Genomic DNA, 19845 nt, shown 5'->3' with positions numbered 1-19845 from the left:
GTTTCATATATGAAATAAGTGAGACTTAAAAACATAAAGTATGATTTGATTTAAATTTTATAATATATTTATTTATACATTAACATAGATGGAAGGACATTATAATATTTTTCATTTATAATAATTATCTTTATTAGTAGCAAATAATTTAGTTGAAGAGAGTTATGAGAATTATATAAAAATGATAAAGCTTTCATATATAAAATATTTCAAATGTAAATACCTTAAATGTGTGGTTCATCATTTTTTAAAATGTTCCTACAGGTTTATATATATTAGAGACCCAGACCCAACCCAAAGCCCGGCCGATTTTTTTTAAAAATAAGCCAGGTCGGGTCTAAAATTTTTTTAAAAAGAATACCCAGGCCAGCCCGAATATTTTAAATCGCAACTATTATATATATGAAATAAAATAGAATAATAAAATTTATAGAATAATATATCACAATCATTCACTTCTCATATTTCCATTTCAAACCCATTTTTTCGTCGTTAGAAAAAAAACTTAACAAGTTTATAAAATAAAGGGAAAATATTTTACAAAAGATTCAATTAATTATATTTATTTTTAGGCTAAATTATAATTTTTACACCTAAACCTAGTTATTTTACTACTTTTTTTGGTATAGAATGAAAAATAATCTCCATCTATCATTTTAGAATAAGGGAGATAGGCAAGTTATTCGGGCGCCGTAAATATTTTTAAAAAATAAACCCGGACCGGGCCTTAAAAATTGTTTTTTAAAAAAAATACCTTGGCCTGACCTGAATATAAAATCTGGGCCAGGCTGAAAATTAATTTTTAAGAAATAATCTGGGCGGAATTTATTTTTTACAATTCTAAGCCGGGCCTTGCAATTGATACATCTGCAGGATACTGATATATATATATATATTTTATTAAAATTATTCTATTACGAAGAGAGAATCCTGATTCGGATTTTACCAATTAACTTTATATATTTTCCTTGAAAAAAAAGCATATACCCCATCGGAGCTTCACGAGTTCTTGAATCTCACCGAAGATCAACCCAAAAATCAATTTTATATATGGGAGACCATTAATTATTTTCCAGTTATGTAGCTTAGAAAACACTATATAATAAATAATAAAGCTTAACAAGCTTAAATATTTTTTAAATAAAAATTTATGCCCTTTTTTTAAACTTATATAACAATTTCAGGGTACAGTTATTCTGTATATTATTGTTTAATTCTAAAATTTGATAATTCCAGCAATTCAAACAAGGCTCTTTTTACTTTTTAGAATGTGTATACATTAAAATTATAATGATTATTTTATTGAAATTTTACAGGTGGAGAACGAAGCAAGTCTTGGACTTCATATATTTGATGTTGTATTCTTACCAAAAATGCGACTACTATTTACAAGTTTATAAAAATTTTACCTAACATTTTTAAAATATCTAATATTTATTGCAATAAATTTATAGAGAGAGATTATCTTATTTAAACATTTGTTACATATAATAAGGGATGAAAAAACCTTTTTTTTCAGGAAAAAACAAACGTTTCTGTTTTTTTACTACTACTATTACTATCTTGCAGAAAATATAATCTATTGCACATTTTTAATTTACCAATATTTTTTTGGAAATTTTTCCTATCACAATCATTTTATCTCGCTCATTTTGTTTTTTATAAGAAAATTATTTTTATAATTTTAATTTTTAGGTACGAAATTTCGTTAAAATGATTTTTTATTTGTTATTTCCCCAGGTTTTATATTTGGATTATGTTTTATTGTTTTTCATCCCTATATATAAAATCAATCAATAGGAAGTGAATTTATTCTATATATATTATATCATTTAGTGTTTAGCTCTATTCAAAGGTTTATTAAGATTTATTCTATAAGTAAATTTAGAAAATCACGGCGATATTTTATCAAAATATATGCCAACTTATTTGGCTAAAAAAAAATTAATGATAAGCGATTGCAAGGAAAGATTATACCAATAATATATTATCTGTCATATGCAGAAAAAAACAAGTTTCTAACAACTATTGAGTATGATATCTAGGATTTACTGCCCAATAAGAAAAATTAATTTCTGAAAAAAAAGAATATTTATTATGTGTCATGAGAATCAGAATTTGTTTTTGTTTTTATGAGAATTATTTTATATAAATCCTAGCAAACCTTATTATAAAATATTTTATAAATTTATTGATGTTTTTCCTTTTTAATTGGACGATGAAGCTCGAAGACGATGTGATAGCCAAATATAATTTCTTGACCATAATCGATCAAGTCATAACCAATCCGGCTACGAAAGAATGGGCGATGTTAGACTTTTGTCCGCTGGGTGCTATAGGTGAAAAAAAAATCCATTTTATTTTTTAAAAAAATGACCGTAATGTTTAGAAAACTAAACTTATTATTAATGCAGATACAATTTTATTTTTAACCGTTTGTTGCTGCATCTTTATATTTAAAAAGAATCCCTATTAATCACCTATAAACACTTAAAGACTAAAAATTTTTTAAAATTATTTAAGTTTTCCAAAATAAAATACAAAATATTATATAATTAAGGGAGAGATATTTAATATCCAACTATCCATTTAAATCAAATAAAGTTCTTTATTATTGATAGGAAAAACAATTTTTTCTGGAAATAATAAATTTAGTGACTTTACATATCGGGAATTTTTAGAATATCCGAATTTCATTTTTTTATACTACAATAATGGCAAACTTTCTTGATACTTTTCCCCTGAGTTTCAAGATATTTTTCTAGAATTTTGAACGGATTAGGTTCCCATCTTAACGAATATTTGCAACATTTTTTTATGTTCTCATATCTAGACTCCCAAACACATAAAGTTTAGTGGCCTTGCAGATGATACTCCTAGTTTAGTTATTTTTGGAAAAGAAAATTTTTCACTTTTTTATATCTGGATTGTTTCATTGTGTGGTTATTTGGGAAATAATGTACCTATTTTATCTTTTTTTGAAAAAATTTTTATGATCAAATTTTTTAATTGGATTCGTTATGGAGATAGCATAACTATATAAGAGTTTCATCAATCAGAAAGAAAAAGTCAAAGATTTTATGAGCTCTGCGATGAATTCCTATAATTTTTTTTTATATAATTATTACAATGTTCTCCACAACTCAAATAGCTGTGTAATCTTTAATAAATGTTAGACAGAATTTATAATCTTCTCATCCTTCTCTTTGCGGAAAATAGATTGTATATCTAACACATTTTGAAAATTTCTAATTAATAATATTAATTTAGTATGCATCCATTGTGACATCCAAAGCTAAGAATTTTAAATATAATATATATTATTGTTATTGTTATTCCTAGAAAATTTTTTTTTTACTTGTCTTTCCTTATTCTGCAGGAACAGGGGTCCGTGACCGAACCGATATAATTATTTTTTGAAGGAGTAATAAAAACCCTTAGAAGAGTTAAACCGGTTCAGTTTTTATATTTTAGGAATCGAAAAAATTTTATTATCCTGAATTATATAAACTTGCTCTTATAGTACTGGCGGTTCCCGCAACACAAGTTTCTGTAGAAAGGGTCTTTTCGGGGCTAAAATTTGTGTTATCGTCACAACGAACAAATATGAATCCATTTATTTAGAAAATATATTACTTATGCGTTCAAATAATATATTTAAAAATGAGTTATTTTGAATCTTATATATTTATTTTTATATATAATTCATAGATGCTTATAATAAAAATAAATTAGACGATGGTGTTGCTTCAATAAAAAAAAATTTCTAACCGTAATGAGCCATTATAAACCTTTACAATTAGCTGAACCGAACCAAACCTTTATATATTTTTTCTTAAGAACCGTAACCAAAACGTAACCATTATATTTTTACATAATGAATAAAAGCCAAACTGACCGTTATTTCCCCGTGCAGGAATCGGAACCCAGATTTTTTTAAAATCTAACATAAGTCTGCGCTGGAAAAGAATCCAAATATATCTTATGGTATTTCCCTTTTGCGTCAATAATATGACCACAGATTCTTCAATGTTTTTTTTTAAATGCATTTATTATTTTTTACTTATTAAAATTACTTTTTAGATGCAATATTATGTTTTTACGTATAATACATCAAAATAACAAGGGTACCCAAACCACTTTTATCGGCTAAGATCATATCTTAAAGCCATGTTTTACTGGTTTATTCTGATATTAATGTATTGCATAATTTGAAAACTAAAATTTGTTTACATTTGAATCTCATCAACAGATAAAATTTTCAGATAAATTTATTCTTTAAATAGTTACAGTCACTTTCGAACTTTATAAAAAATTAAGATAAAAAAAATTAAATACTTTAGCGTTAAATAATTTTTTTATTTTAGAATTTATAAACTTAAAAAGGGTGGGCTGTGTCGCCATATCATTTTCTTTCCAAAAATTGAACTTATTTTGTAAAATTTATAAGCTTTTAAAATTTCTTGATTTTTTTTTCAAGCATAAAAAACTATAAAATAATTAGATAAAATTTTAATTCAAAAATAATATATATTTTAGTAACTCATATCCTTAGTTATTAAAATAAAAGTTTCTATTTCCCGAAGATATAAGGTAAAAATTTTTATGTTCCATTTTCCAAAATTGGTGATAACGATATTTAAATTTCAATTTATAATTCGTTATTATTTTTTAGATTTTTTATTGCCAGCATGAAAAAAACAACAATATTAGAAAACTCAATTAATGATGAACATGAAATTTTGGATACCACTAAATATAGGAGACGTCACAAATGAAGAAGGTAATATTCAAAATATATCGTCAGAAGAATTGGATAATGTTGGAGGGGGGGGGGCAAGTTGAGATAAATAGTCATAATATGATATATAATATACAACTATCTGAGAGAATAAAAATTTCAGATATAAAATGGGAAAAAAAATAGTGAAAAGCATTATAATATGATTTCAAATGAACATTCATTTGGAAAATTCTATCCCTGATATAAATGTAAAATCTCCTCTAAAATTATTTCGCATGTTTTTTGATGAAGTCTTGTATTCACTTATAATAAATCAAACTAAATTATATACTAATCAAAAATTAAATCATTTCTTTAACATTCAAGATTTGGACATTTTTATAGGTATTATTCTATATAGTGGATAGGATATTATATTCTTCCTTAAGAAAACTTATATTGGTCTCAAGATAAAGATGTAGGTTATTTTATCTCAAAAAAATGTCTAGAAATCGCTTTAAAGAAATGAAACGATATTTACATCTGGCCAGCAATTTCAATATCGATAAAACTGATAAATTAGTGAAGGTCAGACCATTTTAGATATTATTGGTCAAAATCTACAAAAATTTGGGATCTTTAAAGAGAACTTAGGTTTGGATGAACAAATTGATCCCCTATTATGGAAGCGAAACTAAAGATATTCATGCGTGGAAAGTCAGTAATTTGGCGTAAAAACTTGGGTTTTATCTTCATCTTATGGATATCCTTTTTGTTATTTTTACTGGAAAGGATAACTAGAAACTAGTCCTCTTCGTGAGAGAGTGGTGGCAAAATTGACATCTGTTATTTTTAATGTTTAAGAACATGCACTTTTTATTCCGCTGTTAATATATCCCGTTTAAATTTATTTTTTACCGTAAAGTAACCTTTTACTTTTTCGATTGATTTTTGTTATTTCTTTTATTTTACATTGTAGTATTATCTATTAAACTTTTTTATTTAAAATTATTTAATACTTTATTTTATGTCTTAGGGATACATTATTATCATTCGATTGCTTTTCATGTATCCCAAAGATTTACTTGAATTTAATAATGATATTAACGACATTATATATAGTGGGGTTAATAACGTTAATAAAAAAACGAAATGTAATATTTTGATATGAAATGTTGTTCGATATATTTCATGCTATAATAAAAAATTATATTATCACTTGTTACATCATCCGCAAATTTATGTAGAATGGGAGAGGCATACGTTGTACAGGAAAAATCCTCATAAATCGAACCGAAAAATGTCCATTGGATCAAAAACTAATGAATAAAAAGATTTATACGCGATCTTTGTTGGAAATTCACCTGAAAAACGATTAGGTCATATGCCTCGTCAAAATCTTTACAAATGGGGCAAAATAAATACATAAGTGTGATAAATTTCAAGAACTTATTCGTATAAAATGTCAAAATTATTTCACCAAAAAATGAGCTTGTTACCTCCCAATGTTTGATTTTTGGAACATTTAATTTGAAATTTTGATATATAAAATAAATATGTTTATAGGTATTAATAAAGTAAAATAAAAAATTTATTTTATTGTCTTTGATACCTTGGTATTTAACGGGTTAAAAACAAAATACACTACAAACCAGAGTCATGTATAAATTGATTTTTTATTTATTTATACGTATTACATGTATTAGCATGATATCTTTCAAGAGTTGTTCGCTCATCCCCAATTTTCCAATGAAAGAATGAATTTCAAATGTGAAAAAGATCTTTCAACGCTAACCTATATTAAATATATTTATATGAATATCTAATTAATCAACTTGGGTTGCAGGAACAGAAAATAAAATTTTCGATAAAATATATAAATTCTGCAGTTTAGCAGACTCTCAAAAATGCAATGCAAAATATTTTCCTTCTTAACCACTCTTTTAAAATCGTTAAATCTAGTAATTATCTTTCCAATATTTTTCGCTGCAATCGTTGGCTTTTTTAAAGTTTTTTCTCCTGCCTTTCTTTAAGTTGTATCTATTTCTCAAATCATCTTATACAATAATTTCATCCGAACTATTATCATCTATAAAATGTGCGTAGATATGGTTTTAATCTGACTCTACAAATTAACAAGATGCCCTTTTGCACAAATCTTATCATCACTAAGTAATATCTATAATATTTTAGGATTTATACCCTTTATATTATATAAATTGAAAATATAATCTCATTTAAATTATTATTACTTGTATTTACAATTATTCAAATATCTTAATATATGATTTTAAATATAAATTTACTGAACCCTATTGAATTGGGTTCAAAAAAATTTCTGGATTCGCTTCTGGTTTTTAGAAATTTTTAAAAAGGGTTTGGTTCGAGTTCAGAAATTTTTTTCAGGTTCGGTTCAAACCCCTGATTACAGACAGAGTTCGGAAAATATTTATTATTGATTATTTAATAAAGAATGAATGAATGAATATTATTCTTAATTTTATGAATAACAATTTAGAATATTAATCGGTATTCCTAAAAGTTTTCAATAAAAATTCGTTCTATATAGTCATATAGTCATTCTTTACTAAATCATGAATATTTTTTCAACTTCGGGTACAGGTTTTATATATTGTGTAATATGAACATAAAATATTTTCATAATTTCCATAAAATGATTATAGAATGTCATAGTTGATATGATATGCACGTGTTATTCATAAAAGTGGATATGGATTAATTATCACATGATTTTGATCTGGAGATCTCCTTTTCCTACAATATCAATTTCCCATTTTCTGTGTATTCTCCTATCATTTTAGTCAAATTCTCGTCCGTAAAATAGAAACTATTTATGGATCTTTATCATTTAGCCTTACCAAAATCATATTCTGAAACAAAAATATCCCCTTTTAGGAATAACACTATAATATCGGTCATGATGTCATATAATCGTTTTAGGTATATATGAAAATATTGCATTTCGGATTACACATTATTGCCTACAACACCCGAATATAAATTATTTAAAATTAAATTAAACCCGTAACTATTTAAAAAATTAATTTATCTTACTATATTAACCAAGTAAAAATTTATCTGTTGAGGAAATCATGGTTCTATTCAAATGTAAACAAATTTCGAAATTATTTACAACATTTTGTTTTAGGACGGCACTCCTCTAAACAATATATTTAGAATTAAAAACCGATCTGGCCATTTCTAAGCTGGAATATTGATGATCTATCCTACTCCCAGGAGCTTGAACATTATACTCAGATCAATTGTAGAATCCGTGGTTGAATTATCAACGGGAAAGTTAATAAGGATGTATTTTGATATTGATAATTTTCCAGTGTTGATTTAATGTTAGATTTCAAAACATATGGGCTTTGATTTAAGCAGAACTATAAATAGAACTCACAAAAATCTGCCAGTTCAAAGAAGATATAACTAATATTTTGCCTCTAACAATTTTATTATTTTTTTAATTCTTAGGTTTGGATATTAGAAAATGGAACTATCAAAATTATTAACTAATAATTTTTAAGATGTGTTCGATTTGACAATCTATTTCGGAAAAGAGTTTCTGTCTAACTGCTATTTAAGGATTACAAAGCTACTATGAGTTGTGTTCATCATTGGGGACAATATAAATCACTTTATTGAATTTAGCACAAGGCTAAGTTTACAGTGAAAGAATTTAGATTAAATATGGTGGAATGTTTCAAAAAATAATCGAACTAGGAGTGCCATCAGTAATACCACTAAACCTTATACACGCATAAAAATATGTTGCAGGTGATATTCGCGAAAAAATCGGATATAATCAGGTTATAATTTAAGAAAAAGATCTTGATTCAAGAAGAAACATTTTTAAGAAACTGTTGCGCCGAATTTATTTAAAAAAAGATCGGACAAAGATTTCAAAAAACTCGGCGTTGACAGCGGATAAAAAAAACCTTTTAACCAAAATTGGAAAAAAACCCCTCATAAATATTAATTCAATGAATAGGATTAAAAAAATTTAAATTATTTGAATATTATTTGTTCAAATGGTATTCGTATGAATTCGTATGACAAATTTATATTGGAGAATGTTATTAGAGTAATATATTTTTTGATTTATAAATTCCAGCGCAAAATAATTAAACCAAATACAAGTGGTGAATATGTTTTAATATAAATTTATTCTTATTTAAATTTTAGCCAAGAAGGGAAAAATTGACTATGAACGAGTAAATGGTATACTTACCAACAATACCTCAAACTACGTCATATTTATAATTCTAGAAACCTCTAAATACATCTAACTACTCACTATATTGGCCATTGTGGTCTTATCTAAAAATTATTTTATTAATATGATCAAAAAATAAGATTTCTATGACACCTAGTCAAATCTACTATTCATGTCACTCAATTGATGCTAATTTATTTTGATTATTGATCGCTTATAAAAGATTGTCTTTTTTTAAATGGCAAATAGGGAAATTATACCGTAACAACGAAACCCCCTTAATAGCTTCCTACATGGGTCTTTTCTATCTGGATAAACCTGTCGATTGGTTACTCGATAGTTATTTTGCTAGCAAATATTGCACGCCAGATAATTCCAAGGTTAGTCATTTAATATCTCATTTGGATTTAAACTCATAACATGATGCCATCCATAGTTAATTTAGGAATGTTGTAGAAATAAAAATTATATCAATTGTTCCAATTAAATAACATTTTACAAACTTTTTAGATTGAAAATGTGCAGTTAGTAAATTATGACATAACCGGTTGGTATGAAGGTAGTGCTCTTATAAAATTCGAATTAGATTCGGATATTTTAAATTTAGTATACGATGTGTTGGCGAATACTTTTTATTATTATTATTCGAATCGAATAATTTGATTATATTTACAAAAATTTAATAATAAATATTCGAATATTAAGTTTTTTTTAGTGATCTGCATCGGGTCTAATTTTTCAAGCTTGGCCCTGCCCGAACCCTTAATATATATTAAAAAGTTTTGCCGGCCCGGCCCAATTTATTTAAATATAGAAATTAATTTATAATTACTCAAAGTAAATGATATTATGGCGTCTAGTTTCTATAAATTAAATCAAATATTTTTATTTTACATTAAAAGTTCAACATAATGATAAATTTAGACATATTAAAAAAATTTCCAAAGCCCAACCCGGCCAGAATTTTTTAAAAATATTAGGCCCGGCCCAGTCCGAACCCGATTTATTTTAAAAAAAATAGGCCCTAAGTACGTACGGTCCGGGCCTACTTTTGCAGATCTCTATTTTTTTTAATGTTAAAATTTACATGTTTTCATATGATTAGATTTAATTCAATAGTCTACTCCTATTTCCATTCTTTGTACTTGTATTATATAGATAGTTCTTAGGTATAAATTTGTGTCAAAAAACAGCCTAAAAATTATTTACTTCCTTTGTATTCTGGATAGGTGCTTCATTATTGTAGGCTTTTAGATCTATACCTGGTCCATTGTTGCCCGCGGTCTAATTTTTAAAAAATCCTTTATAGGAAAAAAATTGAAATATTTTATTCTCTGAAAATGATTAGTAAATATTTCTCACCTGATTTTTTAAAAAACTTTTCTTATTTCTTACATTTCATAATTGTGATAATCAGTCAAAAAAGGAAGAATAAGAAGGAAATTACTATTTATATTTTTCGGGTCAAGGGCCGCGCCTCTATTTTGTTGATATTATTGACTGGCCCGACCCTCAAAAATTTAATTGCAAAAAATTTACTTAAACTAAATTTAAAAATCGTTCGTAAAATATATTGCGTTAAGTTTCTCAATGCTACAAAAATTATCTAAAATATATTTTAATAAAAAATTAATTATTTAAGATAGACTGGAGTGTTGTAGATGTTAGATAAAATAATTTCTTTGATCCAATAGTATATCAATAATAATCATATAAAAAACTAAAAAGAATTAAAAATTTATAAATGTTCAATAATGACCAATTTTACAAAAAAAATTTTATGCAAACACTGTCTATGAATTGTATTTATCAATCCCTCTAATTAAAATAGTTCTCAACTGCTGCACAAGAAGGTAATATATTTTATTTTAGAAATATTTCCTCGAATATTTATAAAGTACTTGAATTTAAACCAAATCTGAAAGGATATATATTATAAATAATCCAATTATTGATATCAATTTGCAATGTGGGTCCTTTAATTTTTTGTGTTATGAAAATTCCCCTGTTAATATTTCTTGGACTTGCATAAAAGACATCCCACATTCACTTTGTCATTTCTAGACGATATTTATATTAATATGGCATATATAAATTTAATCTTTTTCCTTTTCATGATGATTTTTATTCTTATTTGTTTCCGTAGAGTAGCTATATTCATATTTTATATTTGTATACGTAATGTTATCTTAATTAATATAATTCTTCTAGATTAGAAGTGATTTTTTCAACGTCTATGTTGTAATTTTATAAAATAAAATAAGGCCGTTGAAAAAAACAAACTATAATTTCTATCATCAATTTATTAAAATTATTAAATAAAAAAATGTGACGAAAAAAACTAAATAATATACAATTCTCAAAGCTTCTTTTCAAAATGCATCAAAATATATGCGTTAAGCAAATAGCCTAGCCTAATACAATTACTTTGCAAAATATATTTCGCAATTGCCCAATTTTGATCCTAATAATCTCATCCTTTTTTTAAATCTCTAAATTGTTAGAGCTGTTATGTTGGAAATTCCTATGAGGGTTTGTCGAATTTTACATGGTTTTAAAAAATTCATTCTCTATCCCTATCTTTTAGTGTTATTTTTTCTTTGTCATGTAATTTCCCTAAGGATGGAGTAATTAATTCTGCAATTTTTTAAAATAATTTATTTTCTTTTATTTTGAATTCAGTATAATGTATAAAATGCTTCGCTCTTATATGATTATCTCGTCGACAGTAGTCACCGTCGTCTTCCTTAAAATTTTCTCAAATTTTTATTTAATGTAATATGTCTTTATAAGTGTAATTTGTTTTATATTTTCCATTCTGGTTACTATGTGTTAGTTCTAATTTCCCATGTCAAATTTTCAGTTCCTAATTTTTATAACAACGTCATTATTTTGCCGATTAATCTTTCACTTCTCGTTACATAATATTTAATCGTATCCAGGATCATGCGTTCTGATTTTTTTTTATAACAATCTAAATCATATTATATTTAAATATGTAAGAAGATTTTTTAGCCGCCTAATTAACGGCTAAACCTATTTTTTTTAGTCGAAAACTACCACTTTGGACTTAGGCTTTTTCTTTAATATAGCTCAACTTTAAAGAAAGCGTAAATAAATATATCCGCGTCCCAATTCTTAGCAGATTTTCTTTAGCGCGAGCTTGTTGATTAACATATTTTTTATACCTATTACCCAACTATTTTGATTATTTATAACTTTTTGCATAAACTTGTATTAAAAAAGGGATTATTCATTATAACAAAAGGGTAATTAACTGTAAAAATATTTCAATAAAATAAGATTGTTATACTTGTATAATATAATAAAAGGTTAAACTACAAAAAATCCTATACATATTAATAGTGGAAATAAATCGTCAATAAAATTTCAGATGTAACTTGAGACTCTTCTCTCCCACCTCACTATTGCTAGTGCTATTTTGTGTCTAATCAAAGAGATTATTCTTTTTGTTATAGTTTGTTGGCAGATAAAAGACCCCTAATGAACGAAAAACCTTTTTCATATTGCTATGTCTCACTGACTTGGATTATTCATAGCCTTTATATTATATGTGTTTTTTTTATATCCGCTTTGTATTTTTTTCCAAATGTAACTTATTCTCTCACTATTTGTTAATTGTACATTATAATATTTTGATAGAAAATAAAGATGATGTTGGACATATGCATAGCAAAGGCATCCCTTAGACTCCATCGGTATTTTTGGCCCTTATTTGAAATAACTGTCTTTAACGCATTTGTAAATAAAAATCTTTATTTATATTCTAGTGCCTTTCCAAATTTTAGGTTTCTAGGGGAAGATAAGAAAGCGTTATTGTTCTTACAATATCAGTTTATATAGTAACTAGAGTTTGAAAAAATATATTTAAAAATTTTTTGATTTTTTGAAGAACAGATTTTTGATCAAATTATATTTAAAAATGTCAAAACTTTTAAATATGCTCATTCTACATATTGTATATCATTTAAGAATATGTAAAACATTCGAATATTATTGGTTTAAATTAACATTATATATGGAGGAATTGAACACGAATGAAATATTCGATTTGTAAAATAGTAGCACTACGTACTAAGCACAAAATATTGAATTTGTACAATTCTTTTGGTTAATATTTTCTTTATGTTTAAATTTTCTTTCCATAGACCGAATGTTATCAAATTATATTAAATCGTGTATCTCATTACTCTTCATTATTTCAACACGTTGGTCAAAAATCATCCCTAGAAGGAAAAACTCAAAATTTAAAGGTAACGTTATACCTTATTATAGTTTTATTCTATTACGTATTTAATTCATTGCATCAAGCTATAAATATTTATTTTTATCCCAAATTTTTCAAGTTTAACATAAATGTCATATTATATTCTATCTTATACATATTATTCAATAAATATTATATTTACTTTATATAACATTAACTTATTCGAAGGTACAAAACTTTGAAGATAAGGTATTTTATTCTCCCCACACTAACCCGAAAGCTTATATTAATTCCACCCTTAAAACGTATCAAAAGTACATCATAGAGAATACATACCTCAGAAAATCTTATTTTTGGTCCGAGGAACCTAAGAAAGGAGACACCATTCTCATACAAATGGAAAAACCAGTATTAATTAAAAGGTTTTTAAAAACATTATGTAAAATTGGAAATTAATTGTTTTTTGGCCACTATTTTAAAGATATTATCGTCGAACTTATTGATTGATAGCTACCTAAAAAATTGAATAAAAATTTTGATTTTTTTGCTTCATCAAAAACACTGGTATTCCTTATTGCGGCATACCTTCTATCTAGTAATGTTAGGGGATATTTCAGTTAATGATTCTAAGTACATTATGTCAAACGCCATTTTAAAATTTACATCATATATTTTACGAAAACAAAACAAAGAATATTCATCAAATCCGGTCATGAAGTGCACACGATGGACCGATTATACAATACAACCCTGGAAATTAAATTAGCATCCTTTAATAATAAAGATTTAACACCTAGTTCTCCCTCTTATTTATTGTCTCGAAACATCGATATGAATTCCCTTCATAAATTATTGGTCTCTCAATACAAAAAACCATATAACCAAAACTATCAATCTAACCTCATATTTGAAGATTCAAAGGAATTTACGAGTAGTATCAATGAGTCCTTGCAAGAAGGGTTTTTGGTTATAGGAATTATCGATTCTATGGGCTCGATCGATATATCGGTTCCCGAGTTATTGGCCAAAACGTTTAAATCTAACGTGAATAACGCTTCCAATTATACCCAAGATTTCAAAGTTGAACTAGTCAGGCTCAAAATACATTCTCCTAGCATATTTTGGATCACCATTACCGAAGTAATTTAATGCTAAATTGACCATATAAATTACCCAATATTTACTTAATAATGCATCAATTTTGCATCTTCAGGAATTTTGTAAAATCTAGTTGGACATATCCAACAGTTATTCAAGATGGGGGGAGGGCTCTGATTAGGCATTTTCTCGTGGTTATTTTTATTTTGCATTTATATCTTTTTTATATCATAAAGACTGAACAATTGGAAGCATTAATTCTAAAATGTATGCCATTAGTATTTTATTTGTGCTTATGAGGTCTTTAACCAGTATAATATATATGGAAAAATTATTATTAACAAAATTTTGACCAACCTTTAGATTATAAATTAAAAAGCGGCTGAAATTATTTATAGAGAAGATGATGTTGGATGCGAAATTCGAATGATCTGATGGAACCTAGGGTAGGCCAAGCTGGATCGTATGACCAATGAAACCCTAGGAAAGAAGATGGGCCTAGCTCTTTTGTTGGAAAGATGGTAAGTTCTTGACCTCGAGGTGACGCGAAGGCCAAGACTAACTTGAATTTCTCAAATCCGCAAGGTTGAACAAAAAAAATTGTTGTTATGGCCCAAAGCCGAGGGAAGAATCAGACTCGTTTTAACCTCCACTAGTCTTAGAATTAAAATGATGATGAAGAAGAGGATTGACTGTATATTATTATAATCTGGTTGATAGACAGTATAAAGAAAAAAAGATTATTAGAAAAATAAGTAAAAAATTAGCATGCTAGAAGTGAAAATGAAAACTATATCGGGCTTTCGTTTATATTTACTGAATGAAACTGAGTTAGAAACAAAATAAAACGATGACATCACGCTTTAAGCGTGAAGTGAGTTAAGTTTTTAGAAACACTGATTCTGAAACTTATACCAAGCCATCGTTATGCTTAATTTGTACATCTTATTGCTTTAGTCTATTTGGTATGTGGGTTAAAAAGAAAATTATTGGAAAGAATTGGCATCATGCTAGGACAGAGAATAGTCTATATATTTGCGTTAATATAGTGCCATGTTAATTCTTCAATCAATTTTGTCACCCTCAAAAAGTAATCGATTTATAAGCCAATTATGATATCATACTATGAAAGTTATGTGTGCCAAACTTCTGGAAGCATAAAATCTGAAGCTTTTATCTATAATTAATGTGTATTTATAAGTAGTGTTTCAACCAACGAAAAACGCATTATTAAAAAAATTATAAAAAATTGCCAAGATTGGTATCATGCTAAAACGGAAATGATATAGACACTGAATGTCTGGGTGCGCAATTAATCCCTGATTAGTACTTCCTAATTCATAAATTAGTTTAGTTAATAAACAGAAGCTAGTTATAAGCATAATAAAACTACCACAACACGTCTTAGGCTGATTCGGATTTTAAATTGCGATTCAAACATCAAATAAATAATTTTCGCCTTTCCCCGATTTATAATATTTTTGGTATAATTGTGCCGATATTAAATATCGGATCGGATCGGCACCGATATTTAGCGTTTTCCAAAAATATCCAATCTGGCCGATACCTGTAAAAATCCGATTCTTTTTTTGTATGTATATTTATTTTACATTATAATATTTTCTAAATAATTTTTCCTTAAACAATGCAAATGCACAACACCCCCTAAATTTTATTTATTTTTTTAAATAGATTTATAGGATTTAAAAGTTTTTTTATAAAAAATAGCAGAGTTGTTAAAGTATCTAGATATAAAAATGTGGTATCTGTATCTAGATAGATTTTTGATTAAAGTATCTGTATCTAGATATTATTTTAGAGGTATCTGTATCTGTTTTTAGATATTTTTTAAAAGATACATTTTGATATACTTTTATTTAACGCTTTTTTATATTATAAATAAAAATACTTGGTGTAAAATTTATTTTATTTCATATGAGCATATAAATTAATATTAATATATATTAAAAATTTATATATATATATGTAAAATATTAAGACTTATATATAAAAAAGAATATAAAAATATTAATTAAATATTATGTACCAGTTATCAATAACAAGTAAATTCTGATATTACAATCCATCTCAAGGAATTTGCCATTTTTAATTGCAATGGAATTGGTATTTTATTCTATTATATTAATTTTTAAGATTAAAATTGATGACAAAAATGACGACATTTCATGGCCAATTTATAGACCATATTTTAAAATAATATCTCAAAATAAAGAAAACAAATCTCTGTTAGTAAAATGTTTGCCATGTCCAAAAAACATGAAAATTTCAGTTAGCATTACCTCAACTTGCAACATTGTAAAACATTTAAGGGTATAGATACTAAATAAATGTTTACAATTTTAAATTTTAAGAGAAAACATCAAACACTCTTAATCCAAATAAAAAAGGAGAAGGAGAAAAAATCTATTAAGAAAATATTGGACTATGATTATCGTCCATTGATTTTTTTTCAAGAGACCTCAGACTTTAACCCAAACCATTTTAGATGATTAAATATCTGATTTATTATAGATAGCATTCAGCTATTTCCAATTGTTGCAAATCCATCATTTATAAAAATGATCAAAACATTAGCTCCACAAAAAAATATAATTTGCAGACAGACAGTGGCTGCTAGAATTTCCCAAAGATGGGAGAATGAAAAGAAAGAAATCATTAAAAGTCTAATAGAACCATCGTTAATATGCACAACAGCAGATTGTTGGAGTGCCTATCATCGGTAAACATATTTCCCAGCTCATTATTAAATTGAAAAATTTTAAACAAATGAATCTGAAATTTTGTTTACCACTCTTAAATGCCTTACTTAAAGGAATTGAAGATAGGTAAATTAATAATAAATTAATTAGTATTTAATAATTCTAGGTTTATTGGGACAATTTTTGAAGATGAAAATATTTTGGCAACTATGCTTCATCCTTTTTTTTTAAACTAGATTGGACATGGTTGCAAATGGATGAAAATTTTAATTAAAAAAACAATACAAAGATTAGTTGAGATTATCAAAGTCTTCAAATGAGGGCAAATTAACCTGTGAAAAAAACCAATAATTATCCGATTTTTTTCAGTATCCCACAGCAGGAGATATGATTTAAATTCTGATAATCAACAAATTTTAAATAGTTTTTTCAAAATGAATGCCGAGATTTTAGTATTTTTAAACAATATCCTGATATAAAAATGTTATTCATTAAATATAATACCACAATCCCTTCCAGCGCCCCTGTTGAAAGACTTTTTAATATAGCTAAAAATGTCTTTACAGATAAACGAGGATGTCTTAAACCAAAATTTTGAAAATATTTTATTACTGAAATCTAATAATTATTTATAATCATTTAATCATATATTATATTATTTTATAATGATATATAATAATTATTTATATTAATCATATATTATAGTAATATCTAAAAATCATTATTTTAGTTATATTTTGATAAATGTGATATCAAGTCAATAAATTTTTTATATCATTTCATGAATTTTCACAATAAAATCCTAATTTAGGTTTATTCAAACCTTATCTAAGAGTATAATAAAAAATGTATCTGTACCTATATACATTTTAAATTGTATCTGTATCAAGATAACTTTTTAGAAGCTGTATTTGTATCTAGATAAATTTTTAGACTATGTATCTAGATCCATTTAAAAAGTATCTTTTAACAACTCTGAAAAATAGAAAGGAACACCCAAAGTTTTATTTATTTTAAATCAATGTCAATTTTATTATTTATACTTTAAAAGCATTTTTTTAAATATGGTATTAGAATTATGGAAATATTTTACAAAGGACAAAGATAATTTTGCAACTGATTATTTTTCAAAATCAACAAAAGATTGGGTTTCTATGAAACCCACTATTTTATCAATGCTAATTTTATATTTGTGTTATCTATATAGATAACTCGAATAACATTGATATTGATTCCAATTATGTCAAAACTTGCATGTAAAATTTTAGCGCCTCCTGCAACAACTGTCCCTTCTATGTCTGCCTTCAGTACGGCAGTGGATATAGATAGTCCACATCGTAGAATCTTATTGCCAGAAAATCTAGAGGCTCTTTTATTTAAATCTAATATATTATAATTATATATATTAAATATTACAATTTTATAATTCATACAACATAAAATAGATATATTATTAAATATGTTTTTTTATCTATATAATATAATTTTTTTTAAATTATAATCTTAATTGTAGAAATAAAAAAATTAAATTAAATGCATAATTCGATTTTTTGCATAAAAAATATTGATTATTAATTACATTTGGTTCGGGGGGTGGTGAAAAATCAGGATCGGATCGGTATCAGATCGGTTTTGAACCAATTTCTGCGGATCGGTGAAAAATATATGAATTGGCACAGCCATAATTTGTATTATTTATAACAATTTTTATGTGAACGATTGAAATAATAAATATGCCATTTTATTCTTAGATTTTTAGGATTTTTTTACGACCTTTTTAAATGTAAGTAGTATTTTTGTGATATTATAGAAAAGGGGGATATCAATTTGAAAGAAAATAAAGCAAAATTTTGGAAAACACTCCCCCCCCCCTTCCCTCCTTCCTTCTCCCAATCTGCGTCCACTGTAATCTTAATCAGATATAAAAATTGTTCGAATAAATCTTAATTCATTTTAAACATTTTTTTTATTACAGATATATATAGAAGAACAAAAGAAGAGATAGAAAAAATCACCAAAAAATAATAATTATGTAAAAAAAATATTTTTTATTTTCAGTATTTAATAAATATATTTCACAGAAATTAATGCAAATAAACAAATTATATTTAAAAAATTTCAGAACGTAGATTTTTGTTGTCTATGTCAAAATGCCTTATCTTATTTTAGTTATAATTCATAAACATATTACCTACCGTGTTGTTCTAAGATAATATTTTAAGCGAAACAGTATTATTATCGAATTATTGTATTATTGAAACTGAAAATGTTTAGCAATTTTTAATAGGAAACTAAACTTGAACCCAACAGGATAACCGTCAGTTATCGTTATATTTTGACTTAATACTTCTAAAAAATGTTTGTACCCGTCAAGATTTTATAGGACGCTCTAACCATTAATGTTATGAGTTAAGACTCCTATATGAGAGTACTCTCTAAGCTTAACGCGTGCAGCTAATCCCCATTATAACTTCATCCCAAGCATATACATTTTAACCGGTCTACTAAAATCATTTAATTTATGAGGCACGTCATATAACAACAACAACATGAATTTATAATATTTATTTATTTCACAAATTTTTAAAAATGCTAATTTTAATAAAGATTTTTGCTTTGCACACTTAAGGTGTTTAATCTATTTATCTGATAATATATTCTTAGAAAACACCTGCTCATTGAAATATAAGTTTTATGATTTTATTATTCTTTAGCATTGAATCAAATAAAAAATAACAACGAAGAATAATTTTATATTCAATGAATTGATTTTTAAAAAAAATAATGGAGGGGGGGGGGGCAATTCTCCCACGATTTAAATAAAATTATTACTTCT

General features: G+C 26.0%; 1 protein-coding gene across 1 annotated transcript in view; it reads left to right on the top strand.

Moving 5' to 3' along the window:
- Positions 1-19119, top strand: part of LOC135930998 (alpha-1,3-mannosyl-glycoprotein 4-beta-N-acetylglucosaminyltransferase B-like) — a 60163-nt gene extending 41044 nt beyond the window's left edge. The window contains exons 7-13 of the mRNA XM_065467839.1: positions 1317-1392; positions 2225-2339; positions 9213-9343; positions 13133-13237; positions 13420-13613; positions 13884-14331; positions 18985-19119. Of these exons, the coding sequence (XP_065323911.1) occupies positions 1317-1392; positions 2225-2339; positions 9213-9343; positions 13133-13237; positions 13420-13613; positions 13884-14331; positions 18985-19014 (1099 nt within the window). The 3' untranslated portion in view covers positions 19015-19119. The remainder of the gene's footprint in view (positions 1-1316; positions 1393-2224; positions 2340-9212; positions 9344-13132; positions 13238-13419; positions 13614-13883; positions 14332-18984) is intronic.
- Positions 19120-19845: the final 726 nt, after the last annotated feature.

The sequence above is a fragment of the Gordionus sp. m RMFG-2023 genome, chromosome 1 (assembly GCF_954871325.1).
Source record: "Gordionus sp. m RMFG-2023 chromosome 1, tfGorSpeb1-WG-v2, whole genome shotgun sequence".
NCBI classification, from domain to species: domain Eukaryota; kingdom Metazoa; phylum Nematomorpha; class Gordioida; order Chordodea; family Parachordodidae; genus Gordionus; species Gordionus sp. m RMFG-2023.
The sequence above is the reverse complement of the archived record's forward strand: the minus strand, read 5'-3'. Positions and strand labels throughout refer to the sequence as shown.